Source organism: Phalaenopsis equestris, unplaced genomic scaffold (genome assembly GCF_001263595.1).
Source record: "Phalaenopsis equestris unplaced genomic scaffold, ASM126359v1 Scaffold000006, whole genome shotgun sequence".
NCBI lineage: Eukaryota > Viridiplantae > Streptophyta > Magnoliopsida > Asparagales > Orchidaceae > Phalaenopsis > Phalaenopsis equestris.
Window position 1 is genome coordinate 645,611 of NW_018164448.1, and position 23,154 is coordinate 668,764.

General features: G+C 37.2%; 2 protein-coding genes across 4 annotated transcripts in view; one reads left to right on the forward strand and one right to left on the reverse strand.

Annotated features, from left to right (window-relative positions):
- The window catches only part of LOC110018227 (squalene synthase-like), an 83,386-nt gene extending 68,521 nt beyond the window's left edge, over nt 1–14,865 (reverse strand). The window contains exon 1 of the mRNA XM_020715489.1: nt 14,377–14,865. Within this exon, the coding sequence (XP_020571148.1) occupies nt 14,377–14,598 (222 nt within the window). The 5' untranslated portion in view covers nt 14,599–14,865. The remainder of the gene's footprint in view (nt 1–14,376) is intronic.
- A 4,523-nt stretch (nt 14,866–19,388) lies between these two features.
- The window catches only part of LOC110018221 (folylpolyglutamate synthase), a 34,421-nt gene continuing 30,655 nt past the window's right edge, over nt 19,389–23,154 (forward strand). For all 3 annotated transcript variants that reach the window (XM_020715475.1, XM_020715477.1, XM_020715476.1), the window contains exons 1-4: nt 19,389–19,598; nt 19,669–19,805; nt 19,890–19,955; nt 20,047–20,156. In XM_020715475.1, the coding sequence (XP_020571134.1) occupies nt 19,409–19,598; nt 19,669–19,805; nt 19,890–19,955; nt 20,047–20,156 (503 nt within the window). In that variant the 5' untranslated portion in view covers nt 19,389–19,408. The remainder of the gene's footprint in view (nt 19,599–19,668; nt 19,806–19,889; nt 19,956–20,046; nt 20,157–23,154) is intronic.

The window sequence follows — 23,154 nt, forward strand, 5'->3', positions numbered from 1 at the left end:
ATATATATATATATACTTGATGAGTAGTAAATATCGAGATGGTCACGGCAGCTCTGCTAGGGTTTGGAACCGAGGGCGATTTCGTGGCAACGCGAAGATGCTAACGGCTAAACGATCTCGACGGCAATCCCTGGTGAGATCTTTCTGGTTTTTCGGTTTTGGCTTTCCCCTCGCTCTCGGTTTTCATCTCTCGTCCTCTCTTTTTCTTTACGGTCAAGAATAAGACTTACGCTGGGGTCACTGCGGGGATTTCTTCATCTGGGTCTCCTCCGAAGTTTGTCTTCCCTTCTTCTTTTCACGATTCGCTTGTTATTAGTGGTGATTATAATTTCATTAAATCTCAAGGTCGTAAGGGGGGGTAAAAATGCGTTTCTGCTCTCCGATTTTGAGAACTCTATTCTCGCCTCTGCTTGTCGTTTTCATTTAGTTGGTAAATTCTTTCATGGTCTTCCGAAGTATGATTTTCTGCTGAAGAACTTTGAGTTGTTGAAATTATCGGGAGCGTGGAAGATCGGGGTCATAGATAGCCGACATATTCTGATACAACTTTCTAATGAAGATGATTACGCTAAGCTTTTCGCCCATAGAACTGTCCATTTTGGCGATGTTTGGATGAAGGTCCTTAAATGGACAACCGACTTTGACCCCAAAACTGAGCTTCCTATTATTCCTGTTTGGCTTAAACTCTCTGGTCTGAAAGTGCATTTTTTCAATCATGAAATTTTATTCTCAATTGTTGTCATATACGGAAAGCCTCTAATGCTTGATGCTCATACCTTCAATCTAACAAGGCCCTCGGTTGCTAGAATATTAATAGAAAGGGATGTCACATTACCTCCTCCGGAGGAAATTTGGATAGGCTCTAGTCTTACGGGTTACTGACAGTCGGTTTTGCTTGAAAAACATCTGTATTACTGTATGCATTGTAGCATGTTTGGTCATGACTTTGATCATTGTTTTCATTTATATCCTGAATTAAGGAAGTTCCCTGTCAATCGACCGCCCCCTGGAGAGCAGAAATCTGCTCTTCCTACTTCCTCCCAACGATCTATGCAGACTGTTGATGTTGTTTTTGTTTCGGTTGACCCTCTTACAGTGGATGTTGCGGTTGTAGGGGGTTCGAATGATTTGTTTGTTTTCTCTTTAGAAGCTACCAGGGTGCCTCCTCCTGTTAATGTGGATGTTGAGGTGGCTCATGTGCATTTTCCCGTGGATGTTACAATTAGTAATTTTGCTAAACCCTCTGTCTTCACTGACCTTCAAACCGAGCCCTCCACTCACATACCTGTAGCTGTCGATCCCGCTCAGCCTTCAGCTACCGATCCCTCCACTCACATTACTTCTTCACATCAGGACCCATCAGCATTAGTTGTTTTTGCCCTGGAATCTGAATGGCAAATTCAGAGATATAGTAGAAAACGAGGTAGAAGGAAATCTGAACTACCAAAATTGCCACACCCAAATATTACTGATGTCACTTATCACTCAGAAGGTGAGCACTGACACCTACCCCCTAGGATTACTAGAGGGGAGGGTGTCATGGGTCATAATGTTTAATGTTTTGGTGTTGAACATTAGAAGAAAGGCGGACCCTCACTCCTTTAATCGTTTAAAGCATTTATGTAGGGTCCATAAACCTGGTATTCTTGCTCTTTTGGAGCCTTTTGTTTTAATTTATAAAGAAAACATCATTAAGAAGCTCAAAGGTTATTTGCATTTCTGCAATGTGAACAGTTGCATTTCTGCAATGTGAACAACAAAATTTGACTATTTTGGCAGAAGGATATCACTGTTAATATCATTGATGACAATCGGCAATATGTTCTCATTCAATATAAATTTGAAATGTTTTCTGGTTGGGCTACGTTTATTTATGTCATCTCTCTTTTAAGGGATAAACTCCTTCTTTGGCAACAACTTACTCGTATGGGGGCTTCCATTAATGATAATTGATTCGTTGGAGGTGATTTAAATATGATTATGTCGCCTACAGAGAGATGGGGTGGTGCTAAGGTTGACACAAGTCTTATTAATCGTTTCTGTGAGCATACTGAGGAAGCTGGTCTTTATGACTTAAGTTTCTCTGGTCTTCCTTATACTTGGCGGAGAGGTTTTCTTATGCAACGTTTGGACAGATTCTTGGAAAATTCTCAGTTTTTGAGCTACTATGGTATTATACAAGTCAAACAATTGAATCATGCTGCTTCAGATCACAATCTTATTCTGCTTACTTTAGCTTTTCATTTCAAACCTTCTCGCTATCATTTTAAATTTCTCAATATTTGGGCTACTCACACCACTTTTATTGACTTGATTAAATAGGATTGGGTCTCTAGAGAAAGTGGAAATCATTGGCTTACTTTGTGGCAATTGCATAAGAATGTGGCTTCTCATTTAAAAAGATGGAACATTGACACTTTTGGTAATGTTCACTCTAGGATTCTAAAGGCCCAACAGGAGGTGGATGCTTTAGAAGCTCAGGTGATTGCTACTCCTGATCTTGTGCCTAAACAAGCGGATGCTCATCACACTCTTTTAGAGAAAATTTCTATTGAGGAAGATTTCCTTAGACAGAAAGCTTGTGATAATCATTTCAAGAATGGTGACAGAAACACCAAATATTTTCATGCTACTATCATACATCGCCGTAACATAAACACCATCATCAAGACTGTTACCGAGGAGGGATCTATTCTCACTGATATTGATCAGATTGGTTTTAATGCAGTTGATTATTTTTTTTCTCTTTATGCTGATACTCCACCCATCACTGATATTATTTCTGATTATTTTGAGGACCAAAGAGATATGATCTCCAATCTATCTTTCCAATCTCTCTTTGTCGGACCCCCCTACTGCGTTGGAAATTTTCAATGCCCTTAAAGATATTAGCTCACAGAAGGCTCCTGGCCCCGATGGTTTCACCTCCACTTTTTATATTTCATGTTGGAACATTATTAAGAATGATGTAGTGTTGGTTATTCAAAGTTTTTTTCCAGGGAGTTGACCCTATAAAGTATTTCTCTGCTGCCCTAATTGTTCTCATCCCTAAGTCTAATGCTAAATCACATTGGAAGGATTTTAGGCCCATATCACTAACCTCGGTTATCCCTAAAATCATTAGTAAAGTGACTATGGCCCGTCTCTAACCTCAACTTCCTTCTCTTATTTCTCCTCAACAATCGGCCTTCATTAAAGGTCGTGACATTTCTGATAATATTCTATTGGCACGGAAACTTGGCACAGGGAAACTTTTACAGGATCCTGATAAAAATTGCAGGGGTAGCAATCTGGTGATCAAACTTGATATCAAAAAAGTCTTTGATAACTTAAATTGAGATTTCATCATCAACGTTCTGAAAGCCAGAGGTTTCAATACAAGTTTCTGCTCCTTGATTAAAAGATGGCTCGTCAACCATTATTATTTTGTCTTAGTTAATGAAAACTCTTATGGATTTTTCACTGCTTCTCGGGGCATCAAACAGGGAGACCCTCTTTCTCCTATTATTTTCATTTTAGTTTTTGATTATTTTTCTAGGATGCTTAACAGTTTTCAATTCTCACATCTCCATGCTCAGTATTCCAACAAAGCCAAAATGACGGTCTCCCACCTTGCTTATGTTGATGACGTTATTATTTTTACTAATGCTTCTAAACTTACCATAAAACAATTGATGGGGCTTCTACAGGATTTCCAAAACTGCTCTGGTCTTCGTTTCAATAGCAACAAATGTCAGTTGTTTTTTGGCAAGCAGGTTAAGCAACATATTACTCATTGGGGAGTTATGTTTACAGGCTTTCATCATACGTCTCCTTAAATATCTTGGGGTGAATTTGATAAGAGGAAGAAGGAAACAGGTACATATGGATGATGTGATTGATAAAATCAAACTTAAAGTGCAGGATTGGAGAAATGTTTTCCTTTCCACTGGGGGCAGGATCTCTTTACTTACTAGTGTTCTTCAAAGTATTCCTTTATATGTTTTGCAAGTGTTCAATCCCAAGAAAAGTGATATTTGTACTATGGAGAAGCTCTTTAATAAATTTCTTTGGATGGGGAATGGTGCAAAAAAAATCTGGAGTACTTGGCATAAAGATTGTAAGTCTAAAGAGGTTGGTGGCTTCGGTTTTAAAGCACTAAAACATACTGTTGAAGTGAACCTGTGTAAACTTTGGTTCAAATTTAGATTGGGTTTCTCTCTTTGGGCTATGTTTCTGAGGCAAAAATACTGTGCTCATACTCATCCTTCCTTGGTCTCGTGCAAGATTGGAGATTCTCGTATTTGGAAGGCTATGGTAAATGCTAGAGATACAGCAAATGGTTTCATTTTTTGGGACATTGGGGAGGAGAAGATTTCCTTCTGGAATGAAAATTGGGGTTTTTCGCATAATTCTGATTTATCTCACTCTCTTCATTCTAACTCTTTATTGATCTCAGATTTCTTTGCTAATGATGGTTGGGATTACTCTAAATTATGCTCTATGGTTGGGTAACATAATGCAAAGCATATTCTCAGAATCTCCATTACCCGTACTCATAGGGATCTCCCCATGTGGAAAAGAAGCAATTCTTTCTCGTTTTGCAAGCTCATTTATGGCACTCTACACTCATATCGGGATTGGATATGAGGAAAATGGAGTTGACATAAATATTTATCTCCTTCTATATCTTTTTTTCTTTGGCGTTATCTAATGTCTTTAATCTCACTTGATGATATTCTTAAGCTTAATGGCTTGAAATTAGTCTCTAGATGTCATATGTGTAAAATGAAGGAGAAGGATATAAAGCACATTTCTTTGAGTGTATTTTCTCTTTGGATGTTTGGGATAGGAGTGGCGTTTATTTTGGTTTCTCTTGGATACATAGAGGTTCTTTAACTAGTTATTTATGACAATGGAAGGATTATGATGCCTGTCAGGAGAGGTTTCCCCTCCATTTATTGGTTCTTTGATTCCTTTGAAACTCCAGAAACAGCTTTAAGTATCAAAAACAGCTTTAAGTATCACAACTCTCCCCCCTCTACTTCTATGATTGTTGCATATGTGATTGCCTATTACAATAAAGTTTTAAGAGCCAGCTCTTCTGTGGTTAAAGTTTCTAAGCCCCCTCGGCTTATTTCATGGGCTCCCCCACCCGCTACTTATGTGAAATTAAATGTTGATAGCTGTTGGCATTCTGATTATGCTACGGTTGAGGGATTATTTAGAAATTTTGAGGGGAGATGCCTTTGTTATTTCGCTTCCCCAGTAATTGCTGAAACTCCATTGGTTGTAGAATGTTGGGGAGTCTATTTGGCTTTAGTGGTGGCTAGCATTTTCAATAGTGGTGGCTTAGTGGTGGCTAGCATTTTCAATTTTCATAAATTAGAGGTGGAGATGGATTCTAAAATGCTTTATGATATTTTGGTTGGTACCGCTTCTCCACTCTGGAATTTTGTTTGTATCTTTAAAAGAATACTGGCTTTTATAGTTGATAAACATCTTGAGGTTGACTGGAAGTTTATACATAGAGAGGGTAATTCCCCTGTTGATTGGTTTGCCAAGCATGCAGGGGAGATCTGTCACGTTAGCATACACCCCACTGTCCCTCTTCGAAGACTCATCATTGGGGATACTTTAAATCTCCCTTATATTCGGTTCTAAGGTTTTTATGTTTTTTGGCCACCAAATGATGCTTTATTCAATTTGGATGGGCATTTCTACCTTTTCTCTTATGTTTTTCTTCTATTTTATTTGGCTTGGCTGTTTTCATCACTTGTTACAGGATGACCTCTTTTTTTGGAGACACGGGTTGTGCTGGAGTCCCTACTCATGGTCTTTTTGGGGATATCTGCTGCACCGAGGACTGCTCCTATACAAGATTTTCTTTGCTTTGTCTCTGTTCAAGATACTTCCAAAATATACAAGTACACAGGATTACGCTTTTTTGACTTTTTTGGTTTTGGGGTTTACCTGTATTTTGGAGATTCTTTTTTGGGGTGAGTTGTACTGCGGGGAGAGGGACCCCTAGGGGTGAGTCAATTGTATTTTTTTTATTTTCTAGATGGGGATCATCTCCTCCTCCCTATCCATGTACCCTCTTTTTAAATATTAACGCGTAAGGAGTCACCGCTGCTCTTTCCCAAAAAAAAAAAAAAAAAAATTATATATGTATATATATTCTCATATCATTGTGGAACTCAAATAAAATAAATAAAATTTTGGTTCATATTCAAACAATACAAGCAAACCAATGAAGAAATTACATAATGATGAATAAAAGATAACACAAGTGAACTATTGTCAGGTATTGGTTTGTAGGTGTTATATGTGGTGTTGGTTATGTGTAGGTGTTATATATATGAGAGTGGTGTTGGCGGTGTGTTGATGGTGTGGAAGTTGGGTGTTATGTGTGATGGTGTGTCAGTGCTATGTGTGGTTGTTTGTTGGTGTGGTGGTGGTGGTGGTGGTGGTGGTGTGTAGATGCTATGTATATAAGAGTGGTTGTGTTGGTGTGCTAATTTCAGATGTTTCTTTTTTGCTGCCTTTTCAGGTTTTGGAATTTTAAATGACACTTTATGTTTTCATGAGATAACCTTATATAAAGTGTCACCATTTATGTCGTTTGATTTTTTTCATTATAATAATCGTTATGGTAAAGACAAAAGAAACCGATACGTCAATCATAAGGGATAAAGAGGTGAGGTTGATATTTTATGATTTTTGTTTTAAAGAGGTTGAATTGGGAAACAGGTCAACAACCTACTTTAACAAGTAAGGATGGCAGAATATAATAAAAAAAATTTAAGGAAGCACAGAAATGGAATATGATATAATGCAATTAAAAAATAAGTGAAATCAAATGAAAAATAAATGAAAAATATGAAAAGAGTTAAAGCGGGGATCCACGGGCTTAGGTTGGGACTCGATAAAGCGAACCATTGAAATGTTGGGTCGAGAGATTAGATGTGAGAATTTATGAAATGTCCAGTCATTCCTATTTTTTTCAATTACATCAATGTGTCATTCATCTATTAATTTGTAGATCGTGTCAAACGTCAAAAAATTTAAATTTAGCGGCATTGACCCTGAGCTTAAGAAAAAGTTGGATAGCATATTTGGTGGAGTCGTTGCCACGGGTGATCATGCATGGGCCCCAAGCAAGAGAAGGTTTGCTAGCATATATGAGCATTGAGATGTCGAGCAAACTGTTGACTCCAATGAAGACTCCAGCCCCAAGCGAGAGAGGGTTTGCTAGCATATATGAGTATTGAGATGTCGAGCAAACTGTTGACTCCAATGAAGACTCCAGCTCTAAACTCAATAAAGTTGTATCTACTGGTTTATCCAAGCATCTTAGGGTTGAGAAAAAGAAAAAAAGGGTACAGTTTTCACTAAAAGCTAAATTTCACAGTTGGTTGGTTCATGCACTAATTACCCTAGTACATCACAAGCAACTTATATTCAACAAGTCGTATGAATTCTGGCAACAACCAAAAATTTATAAGGACATGTTGTCTGACTTGTTCTCTATGAAGTCGCTTGAAGATCCGACTTGAAGAGAGTTCTTTATATTGATGATTGCTGACCGTAGGGTCAATTAGTTATGTTATTTCTATGACAACCGGAATGCATGTATGTTTAATCTTTATGAGAACATTATTTGTGTTACTTGTAATATGCTTGAGTTTTATTTTTTAGATACTTTCTCTTTGATTTTTATAAGGACATATTTTCGAGCATTACAATCTCTTCATTATTTTTCGAACTTTCGTTATCATATTTAGTTTTATAATGCATGTTTATGGCTAATTTGGTATTATTTATATGTGGTAGTTGCATAAACAATTAATAATATGGATAGAGAAAAAAGTAGAAATAAAACTCCAGTTATGTTATGCTTAATTCATGAGTATTACAAATATATTGTTGCTCATCTTGCATGACATCCACAGACATAAGCGACAAGTGGGTAGGGGAGTTGTTTGCGGGGCGTCTAACAAGATTTAGCAATATGCTTCATATGACAGCCAGTATTCATTGATTTGTTAGAAGAACTGCACAATAATTATGGATTTCATGGCTCCTCCATGATGACTTACAGAGAGATGTAGTCACAACCCTTTATATTTTCTCACATAATTAATCTATGAGATGAGTCATAGAGCGATTTCAGCATTCAAAAGAAACAGTCAATAACTATTTCTCAATTGGATTGAATGTTCTGATCAGTTTATCATTATAAATTATCAAACTCGAAGGCTCAATAATCCAAAGGACTTCCATAGAGATTTCATAAGACCAACATTACATGTCATGCTTTAATGTAAATGCATTCGTTTATATTTTCCTAAATTTACTTGAACGCAGTAATTCAAATACCTTCAATAAATGGTTTAAGATTGTATTGGGCCAATTAATAAAAAAATGTAGTTGCATGCGTATAAAAAACTGAGGATATCACATACATCGGGCAATGCAGTCCACAAACATAAAATGTAATGGTTGTATGTTACTTAAACACGCGCTTCATTTTTGTTATTGTAAAATGGAAAGATAGTGCACACGACAGTCGCATATTCAAATTTACTATTTTGCCTTAATCTGTGTGGAAACCTGTTTCGTTCCTATCAATTGGTATCAGAGTCATACTTGGGAGGAGAAATTAGAGGGAGAGGTGAATTAACGAATGGAGGAATGTTTCTCGTCCATGGAAGGGAGATTCACGGTTCTAGAAGATATTATGAAAACAAGACAGCACAGTTTCACACAAGCCTACCATCACCTACCATAGGATCGAGCGATGGCGTTTGGAGTGAACGAAAGTGGCGCAAGTGGTAGGATTCTCACAACATCAGAGCAGTTTCGCTGCTTTAGGCGGATCTAGAGCTACAGAATCGAGCGAAAGAATCAGGAGCAGACTCCAGCAATAGCACTTGAAAGGAATAGTGCGACATCCAGATGGATGGAACAAACAGAAGCAGGTGGGATCAAGAGGAGTAGGAATTCAAGCGTCAAAATTTGAAGAGAATCATGCAACATCTGGAGATCTGGAACGAGCAGCAACAGGTGGAACAAGAAGGCTTGCGATTTAAAGTTTTAGAAGATCAATTTGAATAATTTTAGCCTGGAACAGGGAACCAGGTGGGTGGGACCCTAGCCAAGTGTTACATTCAACCACACCAGTGCCTTTTGTTGTGGCAACTACTGAAGCCTTTCGGTCAAAAGGCAGTTCAGAAGCCTACAAGAAACAAGCTAATTATCAGGGGAGCCAGAGTTTTGAAAAAGGGAAAATCAATATGGGTCAAGCAAGGGAACCCAACCACCGTTTTATGGGTGAAACGAGCTTCGGTCAACAAACTTGAGGACTCGCGCATAAGGAGGGTGAAGATGTTGATCATTGAAGAAGATGATGCTTATGATTGGGTTTATGCATAGAGATATACTTTGTTGTTGATGTGCTGACGGAGAAAGAAAGATTGATGGCAGCGGCCCTACATTTGAAAGGGATGGCTCTAGTGTGGTATCAATGGAAAGAATAATGCTAGTCAATGAGAACATGGAAAGAATTTAAAGATCGATTGTTTAAGCGTTTCAGAATCACACAGAAAGGGATTTACACAAGCAATTTTTTTGTGTTGGTCCAATAAGGGTAAATCATAGATTATAGAGTGAAATTTGAGATGTCTTCTGACCGTTTAAGAAGGATATTGAAAGCAGTATTGAAGAAAACTTCATGAAGGGACCGAGTAGTGCTTCATTTGTTGACACCATGAGGATTGAGAGAAACTATGAAATTAACAAAATTGGTTGAAGATAAAAACACAATGAAACGAGCAAATAGGAGCAGCACAAGTGGAGTGTCATTTTGAAATGCTACAACCACACGATACTAAAAACTAAGACTTTGGGATACATGAAGAGCTCCACGGGATAGGGATAATGGGTCACAACTGAAAGGGGAATTCAAACGCCTTGCAAAGACATAAACTCAAGAAAAGTGAGTTAGGTGGTTATGTTTTCGGTATGATAAGAAGTTTTCCACATGGACATCATTGTAATGATATAACATTACAGGTTCTCATAATGTGTGATGGGCATGGGGATGGGGTAAGGGATGAAGAAACGAGTTATAACAAAAGAGTTATAATGGGTTGATTTTGACAATATAGAATATTCAAGTGGTGGAGAACTTCTTTCCCTTAGATTTAGTAAGTATTGACATGATATTGGGTAAGAAATGGTTGTAGTCCTTACAGGAAACTAGATGAATTGAAAACTCTTAACAATGGAGTTTTAGGAGGGAGATTAGACAATAGTGCTTCGTGGTGGTGTTAATTTATGTAAGACGTTGTTAATGCCCAAAACCATCGTTAGGGCAATTCAGGACGCAGGACTGTGATTCTTGATCGAGTTACATAACATGAAATACGGAGTTGGCAAAAATTACGGCACCAGTCCAGCAATAGCAGTTTGCAAAAATTTTTCAATTATCACGTAGATTGTCTCCTTGGAGGGAACACAAGCATGCAATAACCCTGAGGTCAGGGGTCTCCCCAACTGGGGTGCACCCATACTGCTATCCCAAGCAAAAGAATGAAATCGAGAGATTGATCCAAAAGATATTAGATTCGGTTATCATACATCATTGTGTGAGCCCTTTGTCTAGTATGCTCTTGCTAGTGAAGAAGAATGATGATAGTTGAAGTTTTTATGTAAATTATTAGGCAATAAATAAAAAAATAATACCTAAAAAATTTTTCATTCTGGTGATTGATGAGCTATATACTAGTTCTTTGGGGATACCATATTTTTCAAGATTGACTTGAAGTCAATATATTATCATATTCAAAGGCGGTCATCAGATGTGCACAAGACTGCTCTTCGAACTCATAAGGGTCACTACGAATTTCTGGTCAAGCCATTCGGGGCCACAAACGCCCCAACTATATTTTAATCACTAATAAACAAGTGTTTCAGCCTTTCCTCCAAAAGTTTGTGTTGGTATTCTTTGATAATATCCTAACATATAACAGCACCTTCGAAGACAACATTGATCGCTTGAAGAAAGTGTTCATGATACTCTCTACGCTAACTTGAAGTAGTGTTTGTTTGCCCAATCGAAGGCGGAATACTTAGAATATGTGATGTCAATTACATGGGTGACGACGAATCTATCAAAGGTGGCGTCTATAAATGATTGGTCATTACCTAAGACATTTACTGAGTTGGGATAATCTCTAGAACTTACAAGGTACTGTTGAAAGTTGGTGAAATTTCACAACTTGATTGTGTGGCCGTTGACGGAACAACTGAAGTAGGATAACTTTCAGTGGGGTGAAGCGAACACTTGACCTTTTAAAAAGTTGAAGAAGACAACGATGAGATTAAAAGTACTGGCGTAACTTGACTTAAGCAAACCATTCATTGTAGAGACAGATGTTTCAAGCTATGGGTTGGTTGCAGCCCTCATGCAGTGCTAACGGCCCGTCGCTTATTTCAATCAAGTGTTGACTGCGAGAGCCAAATTCAAGTCAATTTATGAGTGGGAGCTCATGGTAATTGTGCTTGTGATTTAGAAATGACGACCTCATTTGTTGGTCTGGTGCTTTACAGTACGCGCGAATCAACATAGGCTTAAGTTTTTGTTAGACCCGTGTATCGTAATTGAGGAACATCGGATGTGGCTATCTAGGTTATTGGGGTAGAATTTAGAGATTTTTTATAGCCCATGATTAGAGAATAATGTCGTTGATGTCTTATTACGACGAGCAGAGGAGGCTCAATTGTTAGCATTGTCAGAGCCTTCGATCATAGATTAGGATGTTCTGAGACAAAAGAGTGAGGCATATAAGGAATTGAGCAAGATTTAGTCGGCTTCATTGAGTGGTGAGAACACCTAGCTCGACTCCACAGCATGGCCAACGTTTACCAAGAATGCTATGTATTACTCGGAAATTCAAGACACATAATGATATTATTATGAGAACAACACGACAACACTATTGGGGAGGCATTTGGGCAACGACACAAGTACAGAGCATTAGCACCTGGAGGGTTGTTATAACCTCTGGTATTATTGGAGAAGGTAAATTAGGATATGACGATAAATTTCATTAAAGGCGTATCTCGATCTAAAGGTTTACAGTCATGTTGATAATGGTGGACCAGTTGAACGAGTAAGCTCACTTTGTAACTCTACGACATCCCTACACTGAGAATTTTTATCGCCATTGTTTTTATGCGCGATGTTGTTCGCTTGCATGGGATCCCAAAAATTGATAATGTCGGATCGAGACAGTCTTATTGAGTCATTTTTGGACGGAATTGTTTAAAGGTATGGGCCGTATTGAAGAAAAATATAGCATACCGCCCACAGACTGATGAACAATTTGAAGTTGTTAATTGGAATGTGGAGACCTATTTGCGTTACTTTATATTCGATGCACCCAAATGGATGGACTAAATAGCTACCCTGGACAGAGTATTGATACAGCACATCGTATAGCACAGCTTCTTAGCTCACTCCTTTTAAAATCTTGTATGGTCGCAATTCACCCCCATTTGATGCATCATGGACACGGTACTACATTGGTATCTTTGATGGATCAACACTTAGAAGAAAAGGACAAGGTGCCAGCGGAATTGAAGGGATATTTACCTGAAAACACAACAAATTATGAAGAAACAAGCAAATGCATATCGAAGAGATGTGCAGTCTGCGCTAGGAGATAGGGTGTATCTTAAATTTTGGCCCAATCGGTAGAGGACATTGGCCAGACGCAACAATGAGAAAGGATTTCCACGATATTTCGGTCTTTATGAGATCAGTGAGCGTATTAGGGCAGTGGCTTAACATTTAAAATTGTCATCTCCGTCAACAATCTGCCTAGTGCTCGACATATCGTAGTTGAGAGGTGTTATTGGTGATATTGTATCACATTCTACACTTCCCCCTGCTTTGGTTAAGAATATGAAAGTATGTTTGGAATCACTTGAGTTAAAAGGGGTGTGTCAGGAATCAGTAGGTGGGAAAGAAGTGTTAATCAAGTTGAAAGGGTTGTCACATTATGACGCCAGGTGGGATCCATAGGACTTGATCCAGAAGCACATTCCTCTGTTCCATCTTGATGACAATGAACTTTTTGAGAGGGTAGTAATGTTAAAACGACATCGTCCGCCTTGTGCTCCATTAAGTCTACATCAAGCCCGCCAAATAATATGAAGACCTTAGGTGTAAGAATAAATGGATGATTTAGTCATTTGTTGGTTATTACTGTGGGATATAAAAAGGACTAATATGTTCGCGGTTAGAATATGTGATTGTTGTCTTGAATCTTAGGGCTAAGGTTAGGGAAAGCTTTTATGTATTTGGGTTGTGTTGTTTTGTGTTTGACATGTAAGATTTATTTTGCCCTAATCTTTGTGGAAATTTGTCTAGTTCCTATCAAAATCATACGAGGATGTAACAATTGAAGTGAATTTGAATCACAGCATAAGAGTCAATCAAAAGGTCATGGCATTGTATGATGACAAAGTGGTGCGATTAGATGCATGAAGAGAAACATTTCGTAAAGGAATGGGGGACAAAGTTTGAATTTGGAAGAATCTATGAGTGTTGCAAGTGAAAAACTCTCAGATGCATTGATTCATAGTATGGATAGTTCTATGGAGCCCAAGATCATGCACTTAGGTGTGGCTTTTCATTCAACTCTACATAAAATGTTTATATATAACTGTTATTTAAAAGATTGTAGAAAGGGTCACCTTGCTGTTGGGGAACATTTAATTTTTATGGGAATTGCTAATGTGTGAATCAATAACGGTAATGAACTAAATGAAAACTTCATAATAAAAAGGCAAGAAAATGGCTTAAGGAAATCCCTAATTTTGGGCAGCCTGGTGAAGAAAAGTATATCTCAAGGTCCTATACTGATACATGGAAGGTGACCCAGGGAGGGATGATTTAAAGCCATAGCTCTTCAAAATTGAAATTTGTAACTTCACTGGAGCTGGTGACAACAATATGGTATGACATCAAAAGTAATAGATTTTCCGTTATCTCCATTCTCCAATGAGCATTGTCAGAGGATAGATCAAGCTCAAATTTGGAAAAGAAATAAAATAGAATTTGAAAAAAAAATTTGATGTGATAAAAACAAAACAAATATTTGGGAGTTAATAGTTTATACATCTATATACTGTATCTTTAGGACATGAATTAGGTAGATCACACTGCACCGCTTAAAATCACCATGTTTGTTCTCCTTGCAGCGCTTTAGCCAAGCAGAACATAAGCCAAAAATGGCATCAAAAAAGACGAGAACAACCCAATTTCAACGACGGAGACAGTATCGAGGGGAATAAAGGGGCAAAGTTCAGGAATGTGATTCTTACAGCGTCCCGGAGGTCGCAGCCGAGCTGCTCGATCACAAGGGAAAAGCTAGGGGAGACCTTTTCCAGCATGGAGTAAACGAACCCCCAGGGGGAGAATTCCGGGAACTGAAGCTCTATCTTCTTCGACGCTACCTTCATCTTCACAAGAGGCATCAAATCCTCAGGGTGCTCCAGAACCGCCTTCAACAACGCCAATGGTCCGCTAACCTTTTCCATCCCCATTTTTTTCCTTATCCCTCTGTCTCTCTCTCCCTCCTTCCCTCTCGCCGTTCAGTTAATGGCTCCTGTTGATCTTGAGGGGGCCTATCTATTTCGGCTGCTTTACACTCCACCGCACACTGCGGCCGCCGAGGGTTTATCGGGAACGCGGAAGAAGAACCGCGTGTTTCTGGCGGCAAGCACATTGATCGCCTGATTGTAAGGAAAGCCACACAAACGGAAAATGATTCTAGGCGCGATGGAGGCGTGGCCGTTGTTCTTCCCCGCGGCGATATTGGCAACCGTAGTGGTTTATCCATTAATATAATATATATATATATATTCTCAATTTTATTAAACAAAAATATATTACGAGTGATATAAAAATACAAAAAATCAATGCCTCTGATAAAAAATATTAAAAATAATTATATAAAACTTATGAAATACCCAACAGAATAATACTCAAGAAAAATAATGCTCGTATAGATATATCATGGACGGAAGTATAACAAACTCAAATGCTTGATTTCAAAAAATTTAAACCGCTCCATAGCAAAACAATGGCCAATATATATATATATATATATATATATATATATATCGACACACACATAATGGAAAAGAAATGTCCAATGCTTGATTTCAAAAATTTTAAAGTTGATGATAACTACAAGAAACGAAAATAACTTTATAGTATATCAGCTTCGAAATAGTCAGCCAAATAGGGCATCACATACCTAGATCAACTAGAAATAGACAGAAATAGCAAAGAAAGTAAAAGTATACATGGCAAGAAGCAGTACCACCAGAATAATCATTGTCATTAGCCAAAAAAAATTGAAAACTTGAAAACGGAAACATAAGAAGGGAAGAAAGAAAGGAAAATGAAGAACTCAAATTATTTGAATCCCCGTGGAAGACTATCATACTAAAACTTCCACCTCTTACTCTCTTTTTTTAATTATCCAATGAATACTTTGTCTGAGCACCTCAGTAAAATTAAAATTATTCATAAAAAATCTACAATTTCTCTAATACTAAATATAGTAAGTATTAACTTGAATGTCCAAGAGCATGATCCTCTTAATAAATTTGCAATGGATGTTATAGGAAAAAAAAATTATCATACGGAATATAGGTATTCAGAAGAATATGAGCATTCAAAAAATAAATGGTTATGAGATTCGAACACATAACCAAATCATGTAATAAGGATTAACCAAAATACCTCTGTGAGAAAAAATATCAATGGTTTAAGCCTCATATGCATAACCTTTCAATTATGAAAGGCAAATTTAATGGCATAATCATTGAACCAAACCAACTTACACCAATCTTTATTCTTATACATTAAAAAATAAATAAATAAATATCTTCTAATAGTGTTGACTTAAATCATTCCAACGTCATGAGATACCCTAAAAAATATTAATAGATTTAATAGCACTAATGCAATGAGTAGGAGCATAAGCATTAAAGAAGATATTTCAATTTATGTTAGAAGTGATATCACATGTTTGATATGCTTGGGATAATTAAACCAAATAAAAATAGAATTACCAAAATATTCATATAAAGAAGCACCATATAAACTATGGATCATAATTGAAAAATAGATGACAACTTAGTGTATCATTTCTTGCTTGCAGGCAAATGCCTGTATGTGTAATTACTAACTCATAGTATATCATTTTAGTTGGGCTACTCCCTATGATTTTTTCCCTTTCAGGTTTTCGACGTAAAACCTCATGATGTCTCCACATGTTACTTTTCTTATTTGAGTGTGTGTTGAATTTTTTTGCAATGCTGATACACTGAATAATCAATCCACAACCGTGATTCTCCGGTATGCATCAATAACCCAATGAACTTATTGAAATATTCATTACATTTGTTAAATTTTATTTTGATACCTAACATTCTATATGTAATAAATGACTTGAGTATTTGGTATTGTCGTGCATAATAGCATATAAGTTGCACCAAATAAATTAAAAAATTAGTAAGCCCCACGGTTAAAATGACACTTCAACGGTTTTTTCAAAACGCGGGCTATTGCCCTTTTTATTCTTTGTTTCTTAGTGCATAATTAGTTGAAGCACTATGATGAGCATAAGAAATACTCTCACACTCTTCATGTGATGTTTAAACTCAATAATGAGGCTCAAATATCCTTTGTCCAAAATAAATAATTGTTTTTTTTATGTGACACGTACACACAGGACATTTTTTTGGTGAGAAAAAAAAAACAAAAAGAAAGCTCTAATGATTGACTTATGTTAAATAAGCCACCCTTCAATAATTAACAGTACCTCTACATCCAAAACATAACCTTAAATAATAAATATTTACTTAAAATATCTAAAATAATAACAATTGCACTAAATATGTTAATCATTGTTGATTAATTTCATGAATTATATATATTATTTTTGTCCATATTAGAAGGTAAGGATTCATTCAACATTCGCCATGAGTGTTGTGAACTTCCATGTTTGCCTTTGCATTGAATCTCATACATTGGATACTCACAACTGAAAGATTTGTGAAAGAATGAATTCTAACGTCCTTCTATGTTGAAGACCCAACGAACGCTTCCCGCTCTTGCACATACCAATCACTGTCGACCACTGTTGGCCGATTGCCTTCGACCATTGTCGATTGCCCTTCACTCATTGTAGTGAAGCTCTGTGTAGAGTTCAAGACACTCAATTATGACATTGTTAAGACACTTAAATGTCCATTGAATGCAGTCTGACCGAGAGAATCTCTTTGATTTGTCTAATGGAATTGTTTAAATTTCTTCCTTATTTGTAGGGACGCCTCTCGTGTACTTTATAAATAGAGTCGTACTCCCTCATGAAAAGAGACATTGGCCTTGAATCAAAAGAAGAGATGGACCTGGGGTTGGTTCGTGAAGAAGCTGAATTCTATTGACATTCCAGACTAAAGCCCAGATGAACGTTTCTTGCTTTTCCAACCACTGATCATCGCTCGCCAGCCACCTTCGAACACTGTCGGCCACCTCTTGCTCGTTGCAACAAAGCTTTGTGTAGAGTCAAAGACTTACCTTGCATGGTAACAAAACACCATGCAGAGTAACCACTGACGCCAGAATGTAATGAAGCATCTTATGGAGCAGTGCATTGTTTTTAGCACGTTGCAGCGACGCATCATGAAGATAGAATACCAAGTCCATGACAACTACTCCTAATTGCATCTGCTCCCGATTGCTACACAATAATTCCTTCGACATACAAATATTGTACTTTAAAGAACTGTGTAACCCTTTCCAACTTGTTGGTCAATGGTTTGAATGTGTAATCATTAAGTTATAGTTGATCATTTAAGTTGGGCTAGACCCTATATTTTTTTTTTCTGCAAGGGTTTCCATGTCAAAACTTCTAGTGTCTCTATTTGTTACTTCTATTTTCCGAGCTTATGTTGGATTTTTGTGCAACACTAATGCACTAAATAATCACTCAATTACTGTGAATCTTCTAGTACACACCACTAATAAAAAAACTTATTGAAATATTCATTATACATGTTAAATTTTATTTAGATACTTGACATTCTAAATGTAATAAATGCCTTGAGAGTAATTAATACTATCATGCATAATCACTTTTAAGTTGTACCAAATAAGGGCCCATTTGGGGTAGCTTATTTGGTGCGGTGGTGTTTTGAAAACACACATGACCTGTTTGGATAAACTGCATTTTTTGCAGCTTATGAGTTTTGAAAACGCTGAAAACAGCATTTTCAGACCGCACCTATCTAGGTGTGGTGGCAGCTTTCTGGCAGTAGTCTAACATTTCCAAAAAAAATAAAAATTTGCAATAACCACCGCATCTAACTTATCAGCAGATTATTTTTAATCAGCTTACCAACATATTATTCAATAAGCTGCAGCTGGCCCAAACAGACCCTAAATCACAAAATTAGTCAGCTCCATGATTAGAATAGGACTTCACTTCTAGCTCTTGCAACCACAGATTGCCACTGACCACCGCTCGCCAATCGCCTCTGACCACCCTCGGTCGTTCTTCGCTCATTGCATCGAAGCTCTGCGTAGATTTCAAGACGTACATTGCAGAATAATGAAGCATCTTACAGAGCAGCACAATGCCCTAAGCACACTGCAACAACGCGTTTTGAAAATAATATACTGAGTCATCGACAACTAGTCTCATTTGCAACTACTCTTGACCGCTACACAATGATTTTTCCGACATACGAACATTTTTCCTCGATGAACTGTGTAACTCATTCCCGTCTGTAGGTCAAGGGTCCAAATATGCAATGTTAACTTACATTGTATCATTTCAGCTCGTCTAGACTCTATGATTTTTACCCTTTCAGGATTTTAAAATCAAAACTTATAATGCGTTTATTGGTCACTTCTATAATCTGAACGTGTGCTTGCCTTCTGCATATCATTAATATGCTAAATAATTACTCTACCACAACTAATCTTCCGTTACATATGACATGTTAAATTTTACTTCGATGCTTAACATTCTAAATGCCATAAATGACATAAGAGTAATTATAACTGTCATGTATAATAGCTTTTTAAGTTACACCTCATCAATCATAAAAAATAGTAAGCCCCATGATTAGAAAGACACTTTAGTAGTTTCTTCTCAATGTGACCAATGGCCTAAAAATTATTACTTTTTCATATTTTTTGTTTTTTGTTTGATGATGCATAATTAGTTGAAGCTTGTTGAATATAATTAATAATATGCTCAAATATGTTTAAACTTAATAAAGAGTTACAAATCTCCCAAACATACGGCATCCGACAGGACCGCTATGTACTTCCATGTCCGCCTGCCCATTCAAGCCCGTAAATTGGATCCGCAGGACAGAAAGATTTCGTGGTCCTCCACGAGTGAACCCTTATTCACCTCACCTCCATAATCTCTCTCGACTTCGCATCCAAAACATCCTCCATCTGAAGCCTCAGCGAGCCATTTCTCCTACCCTTCTTCCACTTGAAGGCATGGTTGGAGGTAAGCGATCTTTAAACTTGCGGATTTCAATGGCACATATGACTTCACCAAGCTCTTCTTCCATTGAAAGGGGAAGCTGGTTCCTCGGAGCCGCTAACAGAATACGAGGAAGCGCTCAATTGCCTGTCTTCTTTGATTACTCGACGAACCCGAGCCGATGGGGCGAACAAGGGGGACAACTTTGATCTGTTATTCGACTATTTGAAGGTGTTATCTGTTTGATGTTATTCCTCTGCCATGTTATGGTTCTGTTTCCATTTGGGTTGTAACTTGGTGTTGCTTGTGTGGCAGATTCTGGAACTGGATGAGTCTATTAGCGACTTGAAGGTTATTCACGTTGCTGGAACCAAGGGAAAGGTGGATGAAATTTCGCATTTGATGAAGATTTAGTTCTTGTTTAAGTTTTCATTGACAGCCTGATTTATAGTGAGTAGATTGGATCATGTAGGGCTCTACGTGTGCTTTTACTGAGTCCATTTTGCGGAGCTGTGGCTTCCGCACTGGCCTCTTCACTTCCCCTCATTTGATTGATGTCCGGGAGCGGTTTCGGCTGGATGGGTAGTATTTTGGAGCAGTATTCAAAGTTTTTCCCCCCTTGTTATAAGTGTATTTTGCTTATGCGGATAATCGCCTATTCGTGCTGTCATATATACTTTTTAATGTAACAGGGAGCATTCTTTAATCCGTCTCGTCTTTCTCCTGAATTAATGAGGTTTTTGGATTTCTTTAGATGTTTTTTTGGGGCGAGTTATTTTGCAGATACTGATGTTCGTTCCGATGGAAGTGTGTTCTGGTCAGCAGAGACATTTATTTTGTGAGAAATTCACAAAACTTTTTCCCTTAATGGAAAATGTTGAATCCTGAACCATCAGTGGTCTTGTGTTACCTATATGGTGCTTGTTAAAGGGAAAAGTATAAGAAAATTCTCTAAGGGTCTGTCTTTGCTGGCTGCAACTCTTTAAAATGATGGCCGTAACAAACAACAACTTTCTTATAACCATCACATTTAATAAGCCTAGTTAAAAAAAATTGTTTATCACCATAGAAATTTTTAGAAAACAATAAGAAAATAATTCTTCATATAGAACTATGGTGATAGTCATAAATACAAAGTAGACATAAAGCTATTCCAAACAAACTCTAAGTATGGACATGAAAACAAGGAATGCTTTGCAGAATTCTTTATTTTTTGAAGCTAAAAAAAGTATCCTATCCCGTGGATAACCTCTCTTATTTATAAGTTTGAGTTGACTCCATCCATAGATACATTTATAATTGGATATACCGAAAGAGAAAAATATGTTAGAATAATACTATTATGCTGCGTGTAGCGTATTATATAAGACGATGTTGTTAGCTATAGGGCAAGTTGATGCCATCGTCTAGTCTTTTCAAATTAATCCGCTGAATGAATTTGTTGAATTTGATTAGATAAATTGCTTGACAAGTTGGTTAGGTTTTTATTTAATGTTATGTATAATTACATCAATTTGATTGGTTGAGTGACTTTGCCGATCTGAATTTGCTAAGATGTCTTGCCAAGTTTGGATTTTGTTGAGATGTTTTGCTGAGTTGGTCAAATTCACTTGTTGTCTTATACTTTTCCCAAATATACATGGAATATTCTGATTTGATCATGTGCTTGATGCTGTCATGTACCTTAAACTTGGATTCGTGGCTTTTATAAGTTCCAATTGCTAGTGCATGAAAGTGGTCCACTGCTAGGATTGCCCCATTTAGTTTTCAAGGGAGAAGTGGAGGCCCAGGAGAATAGAGGAAAGATGAGGGTTGAGCCTTCGTCCCAAGATACTTTTTGATTCGGAGGAAAAACATAAATCAACGCCTCCAGTCTTGTAAGAGATAGCTTGGGTTTTAGACACAAAATCTCTTTGAAAAGAAGCATCCTCACAAAGAGAACAAGATGAGAGATCAAAAGAAGATACACCAACATGACCACATTTTCTTGGCTCACTCTTGTAGCTTACATCTATGATGTAGTGAGAGGGAGGGTTCCATTATGAAAATAGAAAATGTGCGACTTATAGAGAATATCCACCTTATATAGTTGGGTGGAATTGATACGAAAGATGATGGAGAAAAGGAAGGTGAGGAGAACTCTTCTTTTAGGGTTTGTTTGGGGCGGATACAACTTATCTAGCTTATCCAGATAAACAACTTATCTTGATAAATTGCTGATTTGCAACTTATCCGGATAAGCTGGTTGACTGTTTGGGGCGGCTGTTTGAAAACAACTGATTTGCAACTGTTTGTGGATAAATGACCGTTCTGCCGCTGTTTAGTAATACTGTTTGTAACAGTATTGTCTCGACAATATATTCGATACTGCAGAAGTTGAAAACTAAGACAAAACAACACAGTAAAAAAGACAAAGTACTCATCACTTATTAGTGAGCATTTAACACACTACGTTAGACTCAACAGTTTCCATGTTCAGTAAGATCAAATGCTTTAGAAGAACTATGCTAAGCCTTAAAGCCTAAGGAGAAGTATGCAAGCAATACTTGGAATGAAATTTACCCAAACTATAGGAACAACTGGACAATGGGATAAATAGTTGTGTTGAACACACAAATCTTAATTTAAGAGTATAATAACCTCAAATTAGAAGGAGAAAGTATGCAAAAGAATCAAGGCAAACACATTATATTGAAGATACATGGAGGTTCATTCAAGCACATGAGTTATTTTAGGTTAGTAGATCATTAAAATGCAATTAGGGTTAAAAATGTGTCAAGCTAACTCATGAGTCGACCAGGACTCAACTCAATAAATGGGTTATGAGCCAATCTAAATGAACTAATAAGCAAAACCTGAGACAATATCATGCTACATAATTCTAGACTAGTGTACCTTTCAACCATAAACATCAAAAAAGTTACTTCAAGGCTAATTAGATGGCAATTCAAGATTTTACATCAGTAATTGCAAAAATCCATAAATAAACTGACATAATTAAAGTAACCCAAACTTTACCCCATACAGAAGATATTCAGCACAACTGGAACGAACAAAAAAATAACATAATCTAAGAAACAATACCAAATAGATTATATAGAATGTATGTTGTCGCAATTACAATTTACTGTAATTTACAACAAAATAGATCATCTAAATGGGCAATGAATTACAGGTCTCTCAAACAATCCAAACAGAACAGGCAAAATGTCATCATAATTATAGAAAACAAGGAAATTGAAAATGAAAACATTTTGCATATGCAAGACATCTATACTAATAAAATGAAACATTCTTCTGAAGTTCAACAAGGTAGTTATGAAACATATACTAAGAAGGTAGCATAGAAATAGAAAAAAGTCGAGTCTCAAGCATAAATTACAATAACATTTTTGTAAAATTCTCCCGGAGTTTTTGCTGCCTATTACGTCTCTTCTCAGCATCCTGTTTCCTCCACCTTCTTCTCCCTGCCACTCTCTTCTCGCCAATGTTCCTTCATTCCGTTGCAGGACAACCATCATAAGGGTAATCGATAAAAGGGGGTTGCGAGTGAAGAATACCAAAGCAGCGCCACACTCTT